Source organism: Maylandia zebra, linkage group LG9 (genome assembly GCF_041146795.1).
Source record: "Maylandia zebra isolate NMK-2024a linkage group LG9, Mzebra_GT3a, whole genome shotgun sequence".
Classification (NCBI taxonomy): domain Eukaryota; kingdom Metazoa; phylum Chordata; class Actinopteri; order Cichliformes; family Cichlidae; genus Maylandia; species Maylandia zebra.
Genome location: NC_135175.1, coordinates 3030001 through 3050757, shown reverse-complemented (window position 1 = coordinate 3050757; position 20757 = coordinate 3030001). Strand labels below are relative to the sequence as shown.

At 43.4% G+C, this 20757-nt stretch overlaps 2 protein-coding genes across 12 annotated transcripts in view; both read left to right on the top strand.

Moving 5' to 3' along the window:
• The window catches only part of kcnh2b (potassium voltage-gated channel, subfamily H (eag-related), member 2b), a 255409-nt gene extending 246480 nt beyond the window's left edge, over positions 1–8929 (top strand). For both annotated transcript variants that reach the window (XM_012924041.4, XM_004568926.4), the window contains 3 exons: positions 272–377; positions 481–582; positions 1392–8929. In XM_012924041.4, the coding sequence (XP_012779495.2) occupies positions 272–377; positions 481–582; positions 1392–1796 (613 nt within the window). In that variant the 3' untranslated portion in view covers positions 1797–8929. The remainder of the gene's footprint in view (positions 1–271; positions 378–480; positions 583–1391) is intronic.
• Positions 8930–10887: 1958 nt separating this feature from the next.
• LOC101469991 (uncharacterized) overlaps positions 10888–20757 on the top strand; it is a 108382-nt gene continuing 98512 nt past the window's right edge. For all 10 annotated transcript variants that reach the window (XM_012924036.4, XM_076887890.1, XM_024799549.2 and 7 more), the window contains exon 1: positions 10888–11004. In XM_012924036.4, the coding sequence (XP_012779490.3) occupies positions 10914–11004 (91 nt within the window). In that variant the 5' untranslated portion in view covers positions 10888–10913. The remainder of the gene's footprint in view (positions 11005–20757) is intronic.

Sequence of the window (20757 nt, the reverse complement as noted above, 5' to 3'; positions counted from 1 at the left end):
CACATTTATCTACATCTGCAGTGTGACTATGCGCCAAGGCGCTTTTTTGCTGAAAAGATAAAAGAAAACTCCTGTGGGGAAAAAGAATTGCTTTACTTTTAACAGACTAACAGCAGGATGTTAAGAGAAATGCACCGTTAGCAAAACAAAGTTTCAAAAAGTGCATTCGATACGACTCGAATCAGCAGTCTGGTCCATTTATTTTTACTGCTAGCTTCCTTTCTTTTTGAAATTGACATTAATTATAGATCATCTCTTATACACTGTGAAGGTTAGAGAGTCGCATGTCAACGGACATCGGCGTGATCATGCAGCTGCTGCAGAGGCAGATGGCGCTGGTACCTCCAGCCTACAGCGCTGTTTCATCACCACCTCAGGTAATAACGCACACAGCGTATGGGACTTGTGTCAAAGAATGAACCTCACCGTCGTGGTGGGTTACACTTCACGCTCGCTAACAAGATGATGTTTTCTTTTCAGGCCTCACCCTACCCAGGTCCCGGTCCAGGACCCGGTCCGGGAGATGGAGTGGTTTCTCCTGGTACACCTCTTGAGACAGAAACACTGGCCTCTCTGTCACAGGTGAAAAACGTGCTGGCAAATCTTACCCTGCTGATCTGTCAGTAACATGTTACATTAAATCCCACAAACACTAAATAAATGCTTAATTGATTTATTTAGCATCTTGCACATGTTGTATATTTGGAGTTGAATCAGGTACCTCATCGGTGACACACCCCAATGTGTCCAAGTGAGTGGGAATCATTCTTCATTTCTTCCTGCTGTCTGCAGGAGTGTTTACAAGAAACAGTTGAAGGTTCAAGGCATTTACATCATTCTAATTGCAGACAGACCTCCCTCCTCCATATATAATATATTCTGTGAAATCTAGCTTTCCCATAAAAATGTTGAAGCTCCAGATTCAACAGTGATGTGATGATGTTTCCAAAATACAGTCTGTCCAGAATGTAAACTTCGATATGACGACACGATCCTGGAGTGCAGCATCAGGGGCGTGATCACAGAGCAGACGGCCTCTTTAGCCAAACGATCTGATACCCCCGTGTTGATATGGTGCCTGGATCATCATAATTAATGGTGGTCCAGGTTCAACACTGCAAGAGACCAATCACATTGTTGTGATGTCATAGTTTTGTAACGTTTTGTAATCCCACTCAGCAAACCCAAGCCTGTCTCCGCAGATCTGAACACAGTCGTGTCAATCATGAAACATTTTACATACATATTAACATATCAACACAGCCAAAAGCACACGTTTGGGCTTTTTGCAACATGCACAGGTATGAAGTCTTGCATGACTAATTTCTTCTGTTCTTGAAAAGCACAGAACAAATTGCAATCCCACTGACCTCTCTCTTCTTTCCCTACAGATCCTGCATTCCCAGGACTTTGAGGAGTTCCCAGCTAAAGCTCTTGACTCTCTGCAGCCCCAGGACACGTCTCTGATCAACACAAGCCAGAGCCAGCTCGCCCCTTCTGGACTGGACGGACTAGGCCAGCATCTCGGACTAGGCGGTGGAGCTGGAGTCGTTTCAGTGGCAGGTTCAGGATCAGGTCTAGGTTTAGAGTTAGGGAGTGGGGAGGGTGCAGTTTCTAGCTTAGGAGCAGGGTTAGATTTTGGTTCAGGGGTATGCATGGGTGCTGGGACAGCTGCTGCAACAGGAGTCTCACCACTGGATCCTGAAACCCCACGGAGGCTATCGCTCCAAGAACCACAGACACCCCTGGACTCACGGACACCACAGAGACACAGCTCCGACCCAGGGGGGAGCTAAAGAAGACACGGGGATGAGGGGAAGGCGAGTGGGCTCAAGGCAGGGACACGGAGAAAATGAGACTGCTGCATTCAGCAACTCTTTAAGTTCCTTCTGGTTCCACCGCTCCACGTGGCACTTTGGATTTCAGGAGACACCTACTGTACCTGCCACTTAGCCTTTTAGGGCCCCCAGCTACTGTATCTTCACTGTCAACCTCTCAATAAGGACTCACTGCCCAGAGAACGTGAAGCCAGGCAGGGGGTTGAGGCCTTTCATTATCTCCAAATGTTTCCCCTCTCCTCGGGAAACATTTGGAGCTTTCTGAGCCCCACAATGGTACGACCTTTAACCAAAACCACACACTGAGTGAACATAGTCTGGTCTGGACCTCTCAGTCGTCCTTCTTAGGATGTCGCTTTTTTCAGACTTACATATAAACGACTGCTGACTTGTAGAAGAATCCCTTTACTGCTGTATCCAGTGTTGGATGACTGACAAGTACCATCGAAGACAACATTGAACAGAATGACGAAACAAGTAGCCATTTACGTCTTGCACTGAAAATCCTATTGATACGATGATTATTCTATTCTATATGTCCATGGCGCTTCCGATAAACTCTCAAACTGGTAAATTGTAGTGTTAGCTGGCCTAACAGGAGTCCTGCTGTCTCGTCCTGTCATTGGTTCCTTCCCCCTGAAGTCCTACACCCAAGAGGTGGAGCTGATGTTCCACGCTTCCCAAGAGCACACTGGATTGGCTGGTTTGCACCTCAGGGGTGGGAACTGGAGGGTAAAAAGCCATGAATTTTCTTGATGAACATATCAGCTGCCCTGTCATAAACATTGTACAGATTTGCTAGGGAGTGAAGAACATTTGGCACACTTAGGCAGCGTCACAAACAGGTAAACTGGCAAACTTACAAGTTTTCCACAAGAACAGTGCACCAAAAAATAAAAAACACACAAAAAACAGCTTACTAATTTCACGAGCTACGAGTTGTGACCTTACAGCAAAGTTGTGTTGGATTATTTTTGACACAATGAAGTCAGCAGTGACTGGATACTTGGATGTGTAACGTCACATCAAAGCTCATGCATAAAGGGAAAACATGTCGAGTGATTCTAGTTTATCGTAGGTTGAATTTGCTACCTCAGATTTCATTGGTTCCTTTTTCTCCTAAGCATGCACCCAGAAAGCTTCTACTATGTACATAAGCGTTTGTTATGTGAGCCGTAATTACACAAGTTTGCCAGTTTACAACGACCAGCCGAATGCGCCATTATTCTATGTACAGTATAATATGCAAACACTGGCAAGACGACAGGAGCGAGTGTGATTTAATCTTACTACGTGTGTGATAAGTTCAGGTCCAAAGCTTTTTATGTGTGCGTTCGTCCTTGTTTTTGTCTTTCTGTCTGCAGAGCCTGGTGATTAGCACGTTTGCATCCATGCACTGTCAAGGGTCGTTGGTTTTTAATTTCCAAGACAAGTTTTTGTCTAGAAAGAAAAAAAGAAGATGTGAACACCTCCATTAAACAGGCAAATGACAGTTTAGTGTTTGAATTGATAGCACAAACCCTTTACAATGTTGACATCTACAGCTGCAGAGAACACAGGAAGGAGAAACTGCACCTGACAGTTATTTTACAGCATTATTTCAATTACCTCCTACTTTGGAGTCCCAACATCTCATCCTTGTCACAAACTTTTAATGCAGATTCTTGCAGAGGTATGAAAAGGCTGTAATTACTTCATCACACCACTGCTTTATCCATGTGATAAGTTTAGAAACACAGCATGCATTACGTTTAGAAACAAAACCAGTTTTGTTCTAGCTCATTAGAAATGTACTCTTTGACAGTCCTTTGATTCAGGATTGACTCTGTTCAGGTACATCAGGAGATGTGTCTGGTTCCATTTAACCTTACATGCAGTGCAGTTATCGACCAAGGGAAGAAGACGCGTAGCTTCAAACTGTTGGCGCTGCCGCCCATCTTAAATATCCATCCACAGCACTTCAGGCTGCACTTCATCAGTTCAAAGCAACAGTAAACATGTTATCAGTAACCAGTTGAATGAATAATGCCATTTCCTTCTGTTTATAAGTGCTTCTTTCGCATGAGCCATACTGTAGACAGACACGTACAGATGTGGTTTTAAAGTTTACCGACGCTCATCATGGACGTGAATGTAAAGGCAATACTGGGCTTTCAAAGGTTTCTTTGGGCTACTCTTTCCCTGGCATAGGAATAGAGCTACAGAGCTGCAGCGCTGCGTGTGGACTCTAAAGCAGTTTTGATTAACCCTAACCCCGTGCTGTAACCTAACGCATCAGGTGACGCACACAACAGTGATGTGAATGTCATCGAGGATCGTGGCATTTCCAGTCCCGAGGTCAGCTGGGACGTAGAACCACAAAATAAATCTGGTTGGATATTTGACAACTCTTCTATGAAGAATTAGTAGAGTCCAGCTAAAATGGTTGCATTCTTAAGCATGGTCCGGTTTCCACTGGTTTGTGGGCAGGACTTTGGAAAAGTTTATCTCACTTGCTTTAGTTTATGTTTAGGTTACTACCCTGTTGAAACACCTGGTCACATTCAATTTTCAACTGATGGTTTGAGGTGTTGTGGAAAAAATGTGACACGGTCTGTTTCCTTCATTGTAATATTCACGCTGTTCAATGTTCAACTGATGTTACCACCATGCTCAACAGTTGGTGGTGTTCTTGGTGTTTCTCCAAGCAAGCCTCGGGTAAATTTCGCCAAGTTTAATGGTGAAGGGCTTCCTTCTTGGACAACAATTTGTCATTCTGCTTGCAAACTGGCTTAGTTACAGACAGTGACAGTGATGTTCGAGCACGTTACAGTTTCCTCTTAGCTGAGCGTAGAAGTTTGAGTCCGACCTCAAGCAGAGCGCAGTTCTTTAGAAGTGACCCCAAGAGATTCTCTGACTCTTCCTCAGATGTACGCCGAGCTTCTTGAAATCTCTCATTGTACTGTGTTAGTCAGTCTGTTGCATTTATGGCTCAAAGGAATGTCTACAAAAGGTAAATTTCCTACTCTTCACAATGTTTGTTGTGCAGTCATTGCATCCCAGAAAAAGAACACGTCACAGAAATGACTGAAAGCTCGATACTGCCAAATCATTCATATCCAGATGTCCAGAAGCACGTATAACTAGAACTGTAAGGGTCACGAGGATGAGTCTGGGATTCACCGTTAATTACTGTAAATGGCCTAAGGAGAATGGCGTGCACTGAGCTTACAAACTGTGTGTCAAAAAGAGAACATCTATGAAGGAATAAACAGCAACACTTTTCCTAACGTGATATAGAAGATGACGCATACACTCTAAAAGATATTACTGGTCATATGGAGTAAAGGTGGAGTCTGGATCTTGTTCAATCTGATATCCCTGTTGGTGTTCATCCTGCATTATCATTCAATTTGATTCATACAGCACCAAATCGCAACAACAGTCGCCTCAAGGCGCTTATATTGTGAGGTCGACCCTACAATAATACATACAGAGAAAAACCCAACAATCATATGACCCCCTATGAGCAGCACTTTGGCGACAGTGGGAAGGAAAAACTCCCTTTTAACAGGAAGAAACCTCCAGCAGAACCAGGCTCAGGGAGGGGCAATGATGTTGGTCCCATCAACATTGCATCTGACCAATGACATCGTCTGAGTATTCAGCTAGCATTACCCCACGAAGTTAGCTAATGATTTTAAAAACTGTCACTAACAAACCAACAAACCTGGACTAACATTACAGTGATGACACAGGAACAACACCAGTCCAGGGATATGAGATACACCCTGGAGCACACCCAGATAGCTCTGGGCAGACAGGTGTTTAAAATCATAAAAGGTGATGGATACTCCTGTATATTCGGGGGAAAAAACCAGGCTGTTTTTCTGCATTAATGGTCACTTTTGCACAGTCTTTTTAAGTTCTCAAGATGAAGGAAAACAAACACCCATAACGTCTTCAAAATGTGTCTTCCCTTATACGCAGTTACATGGAAAGACCCTTTCCTGTACTACAAAATCAAAAGTTGTAATGGAGGAAGAGGGCAAGCTTGTTGTTGAAGTGCAATAGTCCTTTAAAGAGTTGAGACTTGTAGCAGCTTAACCACGTCCATTTGAATTTAAAGCACTTTATTATCATTATTATTTTTAAACAGCGCAGATGTTTAATAAAGACTCAGGAATGTGTCGCCGATGTCACAGGTCTGATTTTCCTTTGTCTCAAAGAACTCAAAACCAACCAATCAGAAAGAAACAAATTGGATGCGCGGTCACATTTCAGCAGAGTTCCCCTTTAATGCAGAAGTGTGAGGATTGTATTTCACTGTGGGTCTACGGTGTTTATTTATTGTCGTAGGATTATGTGTCTGTGGGTTTTTCACTGTTTCAGCATGTAACGGCTCTCTGTGCTCTGTCATTCTTTTGTTCACTCTGTGTCGATATTTATTCAGTATTTATCCATATTTAATTAACATTATTGTACACTAAAAAATTCTCAATCAACTCCTGCCTGCAGTCGAGGCCACATTCGGTATCTCTCACCCGTTAGTGGAAATTGCCGGTGTCTGTGCGGTGATTGGGCCGTGCGTGTGCAGCCGCTTCGTAAAGGTGCACTTTAAGTTTGAACCAAAGCAAGCCCGTGCTGTGAACAAACCACTGCTGGTGACATTGTAAACTCTAATCCAGCCCTTTCACTCCCAAAAGATTGTCGTCATTTGAGTTAAGTGCAGAAATGCAGCTGGATTGAGCGTAACTGTAAACAAAGATCTTTTTAAAGTGACTTGATTGGCGAGGGCGTGATGGGTTTGTTAGGACGATTGATGCTGTTTAGTGACGGCACTCTGGAAACAGGGATTCCAGCTTCTTTCAGATGGACTGCAGCTTTTTCCTTCTTTTCAGTATTCTATAGTCGAAGCGTGAGTGAAAGCATCGCGGGTGTTTAAAGCTGTTAAGGTGACACTGACCAAATCTGCTGAGCTCTCCTTACTACTGCACCGTACCTGGTTTCACTGCCATCACCAGTTTTGTTTGGTTTGTTCCTACCAGCAGTCCCTGCCTGTGCTCTCCAGGAAACAAAGAACTATCCTCGACCCAGTGGACCTGGCTGCTTTACAACACTTTCTTTCTTTCTTTTTTTGACAGTGCAGTCAGTGGTGTCTTTCAGCAGTGGGCTCCCATTGCCATCTCATACTGTAGTGAGTCTTCTGTTAGTGTTCAATGACAGTCACCTAGTGGCCTGAACTGTATCTTTACATTCAGAACTATGACCTCAAAACTAGAATGTGGTTGTTGTCGACTCTTCCTCCCTGACCTTGTATGTGACGGTAGACCTTAGTGCTAGAGGACACATTTATGTATGCATACTGCATATTATAACAATAGAGGGTGCACTTTCCAAGAAAAAAGACACCAAGGGAGGGGGCGGGGGGATGTTTTGGTTTGTGGGCAGTTTTTGACTTGTGGGGGCAAGTGCTTCTTCCCCTTTGCATTTAGACACACACACACACACACACACACACACACACACACACACACAAAGATAAGAACTGCCTGCGCACTTAATACACATGCCTCCCCTTAACAGCTCTTCCATACTGCTGAGCTTTTTTCAGCTCTCTTCTACTTTCTATGAGTTCTCACAGACTTGCTATTTGTAGATATTTTGCGCACTTGAAGGAGGGAGGGGGGGTTTGGTACCGTTTACACAACACTGGATCTATTCTGCCTGTAAATACCACCTTCTATTACTTGTACAGGAATCAAACTCTTTGGCACTTGTATAGCCAGCACTATGCAGAAACCGAACTTTCTTTGGCATGCTTTGAAATGCAGAATACTATAGAGGAAAATATACAAAATAAATAAAGACTGCTCTGATTTCTTATTTTAAAAAAACAAGGAGCTGTCCATGGTAAAAATGGATGTGACGACGATGACGGTGATGAGGGTGATGAAGCTAAAGACTTTTAATATTGTACACATTTTTACTTGCATGCTGCACTGAAAAATCATCCGGCAAAGAGAAGGTTTGATGTGCAAAGCAGCTGGTTTTTGCTGTATGCTTGCAGACTGTGTGTAGAGTGAAACACTGAATTCTTCCAGGTAACGGGAGAGTTGTTATTTATATAATACATATATACATACTACTTCCAGGTCATGGAAGAGCGGGGTACTGAATAGCTGCAAACATAGTGATCTTAGATGATACAATATTATATTGTATACTTGTATCTTTGGTTGCAAACCACTGTAACAGAGTGATGCATGTGTGGCAGTCCTGGGCAGAACTGTTGACCGTTTCCAAAATATCCTGAAGCACTTGATTCCCCAAATCTGGTCTCCGGGCTGTCTCGCCTGGGGAGGTAAATAAAGTACACCTACATGAAATGCATTTTTGGACCACATCTTGCTGTTTAAGTGTGACGTGGTGAAACCTCTTAGCAATAGCATATCTTTAACGCATCTTGCTTAGAAGTCATGACATGTCCCATCAAAACCAGTACTTTTTAATCTTGTGTACTCTGGCAGTCTATGGAATACTGCTTAGCCATAAAACAGTAACGCTAAGCTCGCCAGTGAAGCAGTTCTGAAAACCCGTTTCTACAAAATTGGGAAAATGTGTAACATGTAAAAAACAAAAACAGAATTGAAACCACAAACATGACATCAAATACTGAACAGTTTTTTAACCTGTCTAGCTCCTACATATGTCAGGCAACCAGTCACACGATTGGGTTTAAAAAGAAAGCATGGTTACAATGTTTCCAGAGGGCCTGCTGCCATCCTGATGATATCTATTTCAATGAAGGCCTTTGTCATTGTCCACATTCATTAGGACAATGACAAACATTCTGCAAGTGTTCCAACAGCACAGCTCTTCAGTAAGAGTCCAGGTGCTGAACTGCAGCAAATCTACATGTTACACATAAACCCAACTTTTTTAGGAAAATCTGGGTTGTCCAAAGCACTAATGATTCATATCAAAGACTGCAAAAGGTTGGAGGGGAAACGGTGATGCTCCAGGTTCTGATTGTGTGATAGCATAAGCAAATGGTTGATCTTTATAAAATTTGAAAATTATTTCTTTCAATAAACCTCTTTGAAAGCAGATTCATTGTGACTGGACTGATTTCTGTGACATTTGCTTTGACACTTCTCGAACATTTTAGCACAGAAAAACAGCTTTAAATCGGACCGGTTACTTTTGTGTGAGGTTGCTTTAAAAAGCACGTTTTCACAGGATTCTACGCAGTTGTGTAAAACTATGTACACGATTATTGCTCCCAGAGGAATTACAAGGCTAAACAGCAGCCAGGTGCTGATAATCAAATGCACTTGACTCAAGTGTGAGCACCTTTACAAAGACAGATGTTTCAGCAGGTCGGGGCATTCAGGTGTGTGTCAATGCAATACCAAGCAGGAAAGGCATCAGCAATGATCTGCCTAAGAGCAATTGTTGGTTCTTAGCAATCTGGGAAGAGTTATAATTACAATATACAAATATACAATTTCAAGTCTATTATTCTACAGCAAGAAAAAATATTCACACGTGGGAAACATTCAAGATAGACGGACTTCAGCAAAGGACAAACGTTATCAGAAAAAATGCATAAAACCCAAGAGCTACATCTCAGACTACAGGTCTCAGTTAATGTGTGAAATGTCAATGTTTATAATAGTACAACTACAAAGACATAAAGCAAATATGGCTTTTTTTGGAAGGGAGAAACACCTCTTAAAAAATATACATTTACAAAGCTTCATCTGAACAAATCACAAGACCTCTGGAACAATGACCTTAGGACAGATGAGACCAGTGTGGAGCTGTTTGGCCATAATGCACAGCATCACATGTGGTAAAACCACTATCAGTGCTGTGGTATCACTCTTCATACAAGGAGTTGAGTAAAGTGATGGAGGGACGATGCTTCACAGAGGCAGGACTGGGCAGCTCGCAGTCACTGAGTCAACTATGGAGACCTCTGTGTACTAAAGTCTTCTAGGATCAAATATGATGATTGAGCTAAAGCTTGGCCAGAGCTTGGTGATGCAAGAGAGCAATGATCCCAACCACAGCACCACATCTACATCAGAATGGCTGAAAAAGAACAAAATCAAGGTGTTGCAATGACCCAAAGTTTAGACCTCAACCTGACTTACATGCTGTGGCAGGACCTTAAGAGTGCTGCGTAAAAATGAATGTCCACGAACTTCAATGAACTGAAGCAACACTGTAAAGCAGAGTGGATTAAAATCCGTCCACAGTGCCATGTGAGACTGATACAAGTTATGACTGCTAAAGGTAGTTCTATAAGCTCCTGAAACTTTGGGTGCATTTTGTAAACAGCACAAGTTTGACAAGAGATGAATTTATATAGTTGCATGTGTGTATATGCACGAGCAGGTCTGGAGTATTGTAACCACTCTACGGCCAAGCAGGTGGCGGTAAGGTAAGCTTTCCACCACAAGGCGTCACTATAGACCTGCACTATGTCAAGTGGAGCATTTTTCCCGCTTTTGATTTTTCTGTGGCTTTTTGCAATCTCACCCCCAGAGAAGACACGCTTCCTTGCTCCAGTTTGTGAATCAGATCCAGCAGATTAGGTGGCGAGTTGTAGTAAATTAAATCGGCTGTCACTTCTGTCCCCACTACCCCCAAAAGCAACACAGTCAAAGTCAACTACTTGTATTTATACCATCAACATTAGTGGACGCGTGTGGGTTACACTTCCCCTTGGGTCTCTGTAATTTCTGTAGTTCCTGTGATTCCTGTTTAGCCGCTTGGTAACATTCCTCTGATCGGGGCGGTGTAGGGCGTCTTCCTGGGCCGCGGCCGTATCCAGAGTTCGTTCCCCGAGGCGATTGGACCGGCACCGTCCCGTAAAAGGAGTCAAACTTTTCTATTGAATGCACACGGTGTCTGTCAAAAGCCAACACGGTGAGAAAGGGATCTTCCCGGGATTCAGACGTTTTGATTGGACAGTAAGGCCGTCAAGCAGACTTTTAGTCTTCGTGCGATTGGTTAAAATGAGAGCCAGTTCGCGGTATCGTTTTGCGATTGGAGTAGAGGCAGTGCTGGGGGCGGGGCATATTTATGCAGCGTACACTCTTGGGTGGGCGGATCGTAGCGGTGACAGCGACGCTCGGAGACTCTAGACAAACTGTCAAAAAGGAGACAACTAACGGTGAGTGACGCTGAAAAATGAACGTCCCGTTTTGTGTGGTAACGCCCGGTGTGTGCACTGAGCGCGGGGTCGGTGGGCGGAAAGCCGCAGTCTTTGTTGCAGTGAACTGACGGTGATTTTGGATGAGTGAGCTCACAGGGCGCATCGCAGCAGGGACTGAGTACGGGTGTAGGTTAATGCTGCCTTCAGGTGCGCCTCGGACACTTTTACTTTCTGAGAAGAAGTCTGCAGAATTAGCACGCTTATGCTTTAGGCTAGTTAGCACCATGGTGGTATTGTTGTCGTTAGTTTTTTAGGTTTTGTTTCTCCCTCTGAATGTCCGCTTTGCCTTCGTATTATCACAGTAGTGAGTAGATCGCGTGCATCCGTGCCACTGTTCCCGACCGCTATAGAGACAGCATGGTGAAGTTGCACTGTCACAGCAGACTCCCACACTGTTACGCAAGTTTCCCCTTTATATGTTTCTGTCGCATCTGCCCATTCATTGGCACTCTGCAAGAACGACCCCGTGAATAAAAACAATCCTCCTTACACTGTGCTGTTAGAGTGCATAGCATATGGGAGTGGGTTCCTCCGAGCTTCGAGGAGGACAGACTACGCGAGCTGTCCTGTCAAGACATTTTGAGCAGCCAGCACTTCATTTCATGCACAGATTGCAGCTTTTTTTTGTCATGGTATGGCATGGCCAGTCATGGTAAAAAATATGTTTTTCCCACAGCTAAAAAAACAAAAGTGAAACTAACGCAGCAAGTGCCAAAGTGCAGTTTTTCTAGTAGCCACTTTTGAAGCTGGAACCCAAAGGGAGTCTAACATTAAAATGCTCAACATACCAATATTTTTAAAAAGCACTCTCTTTCACTCTCTGTGGATAAAAACTGTATGGTCTGTGGGATTTTCCTCATAGCTTTAGCTGAAAACTTGGCACCCCACCCTCATGCCCAGATACGGTCACATCTTGGTCCAAAAACCAGTGTGGTGAAGGACTAAAACTCATGTTTGTGTTTTATAATGCAGAGTTCAACCGTTAGCAGATGTCATGGTTGCAACGTCCGTCTTTTATGTACAGTGTGTGAGGGAAGCAATGTGTAGCAAGCAGACCGTTGAACATGCTCAGCTTTACTTGAGGAACAGTGGCCCACACTGGTTTTCAGACTTATTGGAGAAACCTTCTTTATGCTGGCTCCTCTGTAGTAGGTGTGCATGTGTGTGCTTGTGTTTGTGTGTGTGTGTGTGTGTGTGTTTGTGTGTGTGTGTGGAAAGGATAGTTATAGGTAGCACAAAAGCTTCAGGAGTTGTATGGACTGAGCATTGAACTATTTGTTATCGAACCCTTTCAGAGGAATATTCACTGAGTAATGTTTTGGTCTGCAGCTGCACGTGTTGTAGTCTCTGTGAGACCCCTCTGCCTGCCACGCACTCTCATCCATGACACATCCAATTTTCAGAGGGATGCTGTATCTGCTGGCACTGTTGTTTTAACTCTTATCACAGCTTGTTACACTGTTACACTGCTCTTAATGTTGCTAATGGCTGTTTAATATTTAAAGAATAAACCCCAGGCTTTCCCTATTATGGCAGAAATTGGGTAGCAACACAGTATAGGTTGGATATCAGTGTGAGAACCGTGTTGACTGATGTCAGCATATCTGCTGATGTCACTGTCCCACATTTATCTGCTGTGTCACACTGTTTTTGCTCTGGCCAAATGTTCAAGGATAGTGTGGTGAATTCTGTCATATGTCACAGTGAAGGTTTGTTTCCTTGGAGCAGACTGGGTGGGGACTGCACCATCATGCCGAGTCATAGTTATCGTCCCGCTGATAGTTGCTGAATAGCATCGCCTCGTTAGCCAAGAATAAAGCTGTAACTGTCGTACCTGTAGAGGATTCTTAACGCAGTAGCACATCGTCCGTATGTCAAACCTCGGCTGTCTCGGAGCGTTCCAACCAGGTTTGAGGAGAGATGCCAAATTGCAATTAAAAGCAAAAAAATGAATTTAGCTTCATCCCTAATGCACCAATCACTTTCCAGCTTGAACTGTCCATCTTAATTAGTGGGTGGAGCTTGCTCAGTTTTCCTAACAGCTTCATTCTGTCGTCAAGCTAGTCGTTCTTTGGGCAACAGGATTGCATCATCACTATATGTGACACAGCACAGGAACAGCCTAGTAGTGATGTAATCAAGAACAACCGGGCTTTCCGTTATTGCCCACATGCGTCCTCTTTGCGTCATTGTCTGCAGAGAAAACTAAAACTATGTCTGGAAAGTTTTATTGAACGGGTTCTGATGTGTGAGCTTCAAAACGATGATGAGCCGCTCAGTGCAGCCTCGTGTGAGCTGGCCAGTCAGTCAGCGAAACTTAGTGATGCTGGAAACCTTCCACGTTTAGCCTGCGGCGCTAATGCTGTCGATCAGTCGGTTACATCTTGTAAACTTAGTGGAGTTTTTATTACAAGTTAATTATATATATATATTTACCAGAGTGATGTATTTGAGTATTTATCAGGTTGCATCTTTACCAAACACCTTCTAGTATTGAGCATCTATATGAGTAGATTGTGGGCTTGGATTCTGCATGCTGCGTCACATCAGGTGTTTCTGCAGGTTTTCTGTGTTGAATGTCATTTGGTAACTTTTTTTATTCTGCTGTTCCAAGCACGTGTGCATTGCCTCCTTTACATGCAACCTTGCGCCTCCACCTGCACTGCAGTTTAGCAGTGAATTTATCACAGAAATTGATATAAAGAGGACTGACAGCAGAGGATTGACCCTCGGTAGCAGCCTCCCTCCCTTCATCACTCCTTCTATCCAGATTACTCTCCAATCCTGTAGCAGCCAGATTACTGAGTGGTGGGGAAATAAGAGGTGGGACTGATCTAAGGCCCTGGATGATTATGGACCTGATCCAGTCACATCCCTACAATGTCCTGATGCTGTAAGTCCACCCGCAGCCCTGACGGTTATCAAACAGTCTGTTTGGTGAGCTACTGCCACTCCAGCTTTCACAGGAGTGGCTGAAACACTGGGTGTTTGTGTCTGATCATTTCCTTTCTAGGGTACGATGCACATCTCCTGTTCTCTGTGTCGCTGAAACAGTTTTTTATGTTTTACTCTTGTTCAGAAGAGAAAGTACCTCAAAAGTCTTTTACTACATCTGTTTGATAGAAGAACGGCAGCACCGAGCGTCTGCCAGAGCCCACGTTTCCACTGGAACATCTGGTTTCTTCTCTTCCTATTTTATAACTCTACAACTTCCCAACTTTTCATATTCTATTACAGGACATCTGCCACTGTCTGGCCACTTTTACATTTGGGGGAAATAATTCAGCAGGGGAAAAAACATTTTTCTGACGGTTGTTGGCCCGATTATTGAACCATTTGTGAATATTCGCAGCAGTAGTTGTCGTCCTTCTCATCAAGCTTCACGCTGATGGTCTCATTCCAGCCTTGTGCAGGTTTAAAATCCTGTCTCTGACGTCCTTTGGCAGCTCTTTGGTGTTGCTCATGACTGTGGAGAGGTTGAGATAGAAGGAATGAATAGAGGGACCAAAACCTCGCGTACAGTTTCTTCCCCTCTGGACTCGTGAACAACAACCGTATGACTGTTGGCACCACAAACACACGACCCTGCACGGTGTTCTCTGCATCTGCTCCATGTTTGCACTGATCGTATATCTGTCTGCTTAGCACTTTTAATTTTTATGTTTATTTAAGTGTTGTCTTACAGTATGTTTTGCACTAAGTACTGCAGCAATTTCCTAATGTTGTAAACCTGGTTCTGTGGACGGCTTGATAAACATAACCAGTAGAGATCAGGATCTGTAACTCGGAGTGTTTGTGATCTGTGCGCACACATGCACACAGTCTGTGGAAGCCAACGTTCTGGTCAGATACTTATTTCCTCAAAGGCATGCAAATCGATTTGTAACCTTTGTCTCACGTTTCTCTGGATTTTCTGTTTCTGTTCTGTCTCTCCATTAAAATGAAACTACCATCAAAATCGGAGGCTGTCCAGTTCTTACAATTACAGCTGTAGGAACTGATTATTTCAGCAGGGGATCAAATAATTAATTCCATCACTGTAATACCCAGCTGCCTCTTGCCAAAGTCAAATACCACTCAGTAGTTTTAAAGCTGTGCACAGTTTGAATTTCTTGGAAAAACTCTGAGATGGGACTTGATGGTAGCCCACTGCTGAAGTAGGCAGTGCAGATCCACGGCTGAAAACACTGTAAGAAAAACTGCAGTTGTGTGCCAAAATCCAGTGTGACAACTAAGATTTGTTTAGGGAGTGAAAAGAGACCATCTAGTAGATTAAAGCTGAAAGTCTGGACTTTATCTGAGTTGTTTCATTTAAAGTCAGTGTGGTAACGTACCAGAATGTCTCTGTGCAGATATTTATGGACCTCACTGCTGTGGTTACCTTCACCGACTGTGGCACCTGCCACACTTCAGCTTTGCCTGGTCACATACCTCGTCACCAACACAAGGCTTCTGTAACCTTGTGAAAACTGAATGTTGGCGTATCAGAGTAGACTGACTTTCAATCCTGCATCATTAGTAGGGCTGTGCGATATGACCAAAGTCTCATATCCCGATATAAGACATTTATCGTCCTGACAACGATATAAATCACAGAAATGTAATATTTTCTGTAGGGCTGCACGATTTTGCATAAAATGAGAATCACGATTTTTTTGGCTTAGAATTGAGATCACGATTCTCTCACCATTTTCTTTTCCAGTATAAATATTTATTGCACTTATTAACTGCACATCAACTTCGCAACAGTTGAGATTGAACATAAAAACAATAAATAAACATAAAAACAACAAATGTCTCACGTTTTGTTGTTGCAGCAAAATGTTGTACTGCTTGAGATTCGGTCTCCACCGTTGCTCGACGCTGCGTGTACAGAGCAGGTAGTGCAACAATAGAAAAATAGTTGCGGGACGGCACTGTGTAGCGTTTGTCTAGGGTGTTGATCGTTTTCCTAAATCCCTCGTTTTGCACAGTGTTGATGGAGCCATATCTTTGGTCAGGTGATAAGTGATAGCCTCCGTAATTTCTTTGTGCCTGCGGGAGTTCGACGTGTATAGGGAAGCGCTGTATAAGGTTCCTGTTATTGGTGTTTGGGTGGTTGACCGGGACGGATTTTCTCCTGTCACTTTCTCGTCATCCCTGACGTGCTCTCCGTTGTTGTTTCCCTGCTAATTTTAGCATCACACGGCACAGCTTCTGTATCACGTGGTATAAGGCTCCGCCCTTGTCATTTGTCGAGCAGGAAGAGTGAGCGCTTGTTTTCATGCAGAGTACGTCCCGGATCAAAATGCGGTACAATCGTCGTCTTATTTTATTTTTTTTTTAAATCGTTGTCATTTGGAAATGAGATCGCACATAAGTATGAATCGAGATCGCGATTTTCTAACGATTAATCGTGCAGCCCTCATTTTCTGTAAATTCTGTGAATCTCGGGCAGCTCGACTTGCGTGAAGTGTTTCCAGCTGCGCGTGGTGTAGCTGCAGTCGAGTGTTTTAACCGATGAAACGATACATTTTTAGACATAAGTTGTAACGGCCGACATTTTCTTTAAAAGTTTGAGTCTAAGGTTTATTTTTTAGCACCTGACGGCTCTTTTTTTCTTCTCATCTGTAAACTCTCTGCATCTTTCACGTGATTCAGTTTATTTTGAAAAGTCTCAACAGGATCTTGAGCTTTATTGTGAAAGGTTTAGTAGAAAACAAACAAGCGGACAGCAGAGCCACGATGGTTTTACCGTCATTGTTGCTAACGACAACACGTAAAAACAGGCACTTGTCCGTGTGGTTATATTAAATATAAGAGAAAGAGAGAACTTAAGATAAGATAAGACTTTATTGATCCCACAGCGGGGAAATTTTTGCATCACCTCAGCTCAGGTACAGATATATGAAGGAAATACAAAAATACAATTAAGTACAATCAATGAAAAAAAGTAAGATAACACACTATATACAATGGTAGCATACACAGTATGTGATTGTGGATATAGTTGGAAATATGGAAGACATAAACTATATAGCTTGGAAGGTCATGGAAAGTCCATTATGCATGAACTGGTGACCGTGGATGTTCACAGTGTCCAGTGACTTATGACATCGTGATTGAGGAGTTATAGAGTCTAACTGCTAACTTTAAGACATGAATAAAGTCACTACAGTCACCATCAGAACCATGAACAAATATCGCTGTAAACAGTTTATTTTACGACACCACGAAACAAACGATGGCATCATAGATAACGATGGACGTTTTTATATCGTCAGCTGATATATATGGTTATATCGAACAGGCCTAATCATTGGTGAGGAGCATGTTTGTGGGCGTTGCGTGTCTGGCTGAACTGGTTCTGTCGCTGGCACATCGTCACAGGCTGCCAGCTGCATTTATTGTCATAATAAATTTCCAGAGTGAAGCTTATTCTCTTACAGCTTGTTGGCCACGCACTGAGACCTTTCTGTTACGTAGGTCGGCTCATGTATGGTGAAAACTCGTTAATGTGCAGTCGCTGGATTGGTTTCTTCTCCTTCTTTTCCACTACTGTAGCATGTGAAGGATGATCATACAGTGCTGAGGTTTATTTCCTGTTTTAAATCTCTCAAGCTTGGGTGGAATTACTAATGCTGCTTTTATCTTTTGTTGGATTGCATGTGTTTAAATAAATAATCAGCCCAAAGCATGCACGGACACTCCCTGAAATGACAGGTGATCTAAAAAACTAAAAGCATTTGTTGACACACGTCGAGTGTCCGCAGCTTCAAACATTTGGCTGTTTTCCCCCAAGAATGAAAAGAATTGTTGAGCATATCAGAGAGTAAAGTAGCATAAAATATGTGACAGGTCTTTGTGGGGTAAATGTTGTGAAACTTTGAATGAAAAGGTCTCTTATTGTTATGAAGAAGATTCCTTTTTCCTAACCTAAAGACTCTAAATCAAACAGTGAGTGAAGGTCAGGTAACCAGGGTAACGTCGTCTCTGAGGGTGCAAACAACTCTTACTTTACAAATTACACACATGGCACACTTACATGGGATTAGCTTAGACAACAGACTCCACAGTTGTCCCATATTTATAAAGGGTAGCTTTTGTTTAGCTGGTGTAAACCTGTCGTGAAATGCAGATGTAGGAGTTTTCATTTCACAGGAGTCGTATTTTCTAACCCACAGGTTCCTCTAATAATACCAGTCCTGTGCAAATAAGCATGCACTGCACAGAGCAGGAAACCTGCACCTTAATGCTTTAGCTGGATGAGGTTTGGCTCGACCCCAGATTTGTTAGTTCGTCAAAAGCGATGTTGGCTCTGTTGTCACACATCTGTAAGGTCAAACCTACTGACGAGGTTGGTGTGATGTAAACTACGTGAAATGACAGCCGTAAAGAGCTGTGGCTGCTCCACTCTGGCATCAGGCACTGGTTGCTGTTTAATGCTGCGGATGCAGTTTAGTAGAAACTCATTCATAAACGTTTCCCTTTCATGCTCAGAATAACTACGAAAATGTTCAGCGCTGCGTTCAGTGGCTAAAGGTAGAGGTCTGAAACCAGGCTCGGTCGGTGCTGGCTCTGCAGCCCAGGCTTTTATACTTACGTCCAGTAAATCTTTGATCTGTGTGTTAATCCATTTAGTGTTTTTGTACTTTTAGGTTTAATGCTCACTCTGCAGTCATATATCTTTGAGGAGCCAGGACAGCTTGGCTGGGCTTCAGCAACAAACCGACTGGTTCAGGGTTGGAAAAAAGATCAGTCTGGGTTTAATCTTAAAATAATACAAACTTGTAGGATTGTGAGTGTTGGTCTGCTCTTGTTTAATATCTGATTGGTTGATGTTCATTAAAAAAAGACTAAAAATGCCCAAAGAGAGACTTAGGAAGGAAGAAATAAAGGAAGGAAGGGCTGAGGAGGGAAATAATGAGGCAGGCAGGGAAGGGTGGAAGGAAAAACAAGTTCTTAGTTACTGCGATGGAGTTTGTCTGTTCTTCTCAGGCTGTGGAGTGTCATCCTTGCCCTCGTTCTCTTCATCCTGACACCTGAAACACTCACCTCACCATGGCTGACATCACGATTGTTTTAAAATCTGAAACTATGTCAGAGAAAGCCCCCAGCAGTCACGTGAAACTCAATATTAGATTAGGTTAGAAGTGGGGTTTAGGAAAGCCGATCAGTGCTCCACAGTCAGATCATCTGACTAAAGCAGGATACTGTCTTTAAGGTCATTCCAGCCTCTGTCTAGGAATCAGGAAGCAGAGGAAATCCATCATCCATGTGACTGTGTGCAGCCAAACAATGCAGACGGCAGTTTAGTGTGGGACTCCGTCATAATCCTTACACAGTGGGGCCTCCCCGTTCTTTCAAACCTGAGAAGTTGAAGCTTTTCTTTGAATGTGCGTCCTTTCCTCCTGAGCTCGGCCCGACCTGCTCTTCTTGATCCCTCAGCTGCCACGCTGCAGCTTTGATGTCAGGAACACGGAGGGCCAGCTGGTGCGTTTCAGCATTTCTCTGGGTGAAGTCTGAAGTAGATCACTTTGGTGTAAGTTATAGATTATCACTCCTAACTTAGCTACACCCCAGCACTGAAAAGGCGTGTGGGTGGAAAGCTGTCTGTGCCTTGTTTCACAAGTCATATTTACCTGTCAGGACAAGACTGCTGTCACATGCTCGGCCACCTGAAGGGAATCAGTGAGATATTATCTGTGCTCAGTCTGGCAGCAGACGGCTGTTTTACTGCAGTGCACCAGAGTCCGTTTAAGAACAAGTTCTTTATGATAGGTACATGTTTTCACGAACGGCAGGAAACATCTTTACGATGAGACGATCTGCTGCACCTGCTGCTTTCTGGCTCGTCACTTATTGGCTCTTTGGTAGGAGGGGCGGGACGACTGCCATCTATTCATTACAGAACTCCCTTATACGTTTCCCTTTAGGGTCTGTGGATGTTTCCTACGTATTAGGTCTCCAAGGCGCAGAGCAAGGGCAGTGGGTGTGTAACTCAGTGAGCGAGTGACATAAAATCTGTACCAAATCTTACGTCACTGTCACAACTTTGGGTTTTCATTTGTTTGTTAGACAGTATGGTAAATAAATCCTTGACTTCATTAGTTTCTTTTGCTTTGTAGTTTCCTCAAAAGGAAGAAAACGAGCTAAAGCTTCATTTGGACCCACACCTCCCAGCCCATTGAGGGGTGCTTAAATATTTAACTATACAAGACTAGAACACAGCCGTACACTCTGCCACACAGATGGAAGCATTTAGGATTGGAAGCCATCAGCACTCAGCACCACACTGGTAAATATCCAGACCTGCCTGTAACACTTCCATCCTGATTATGTAGGACTAAATGTATTTTAATGTAAAGTCGTTGAAATGATGATTCCCTGTTGATGAGCGTGCTAACACTCATCAACAGTCTGAACCACACTCGACTGGCTGGGATTGACTCAGCTTACATCGAGGCATCAGTCACAGGTCAGCATGCTCATATTCCTCCAGTGTTCGGAAAGCGTGTTGGCAGACGAGCGTGCAGTCAGGCAGGTGGTCAGGTCGTAGTTTGTCCAAACTTCCTGCTGTTCACCAACAGAGTTTTATAACGTAATGAGTTTGAGCTCATTACGAATTATTTTGAAGGAGCTAAGAACCGAGCGAACTTCTGGTCCTCAGCGATGTGTCAGATCCTGAGCCCGTTTCTATCAGGCATGAGTTCAGAGAAACACAAACACTCC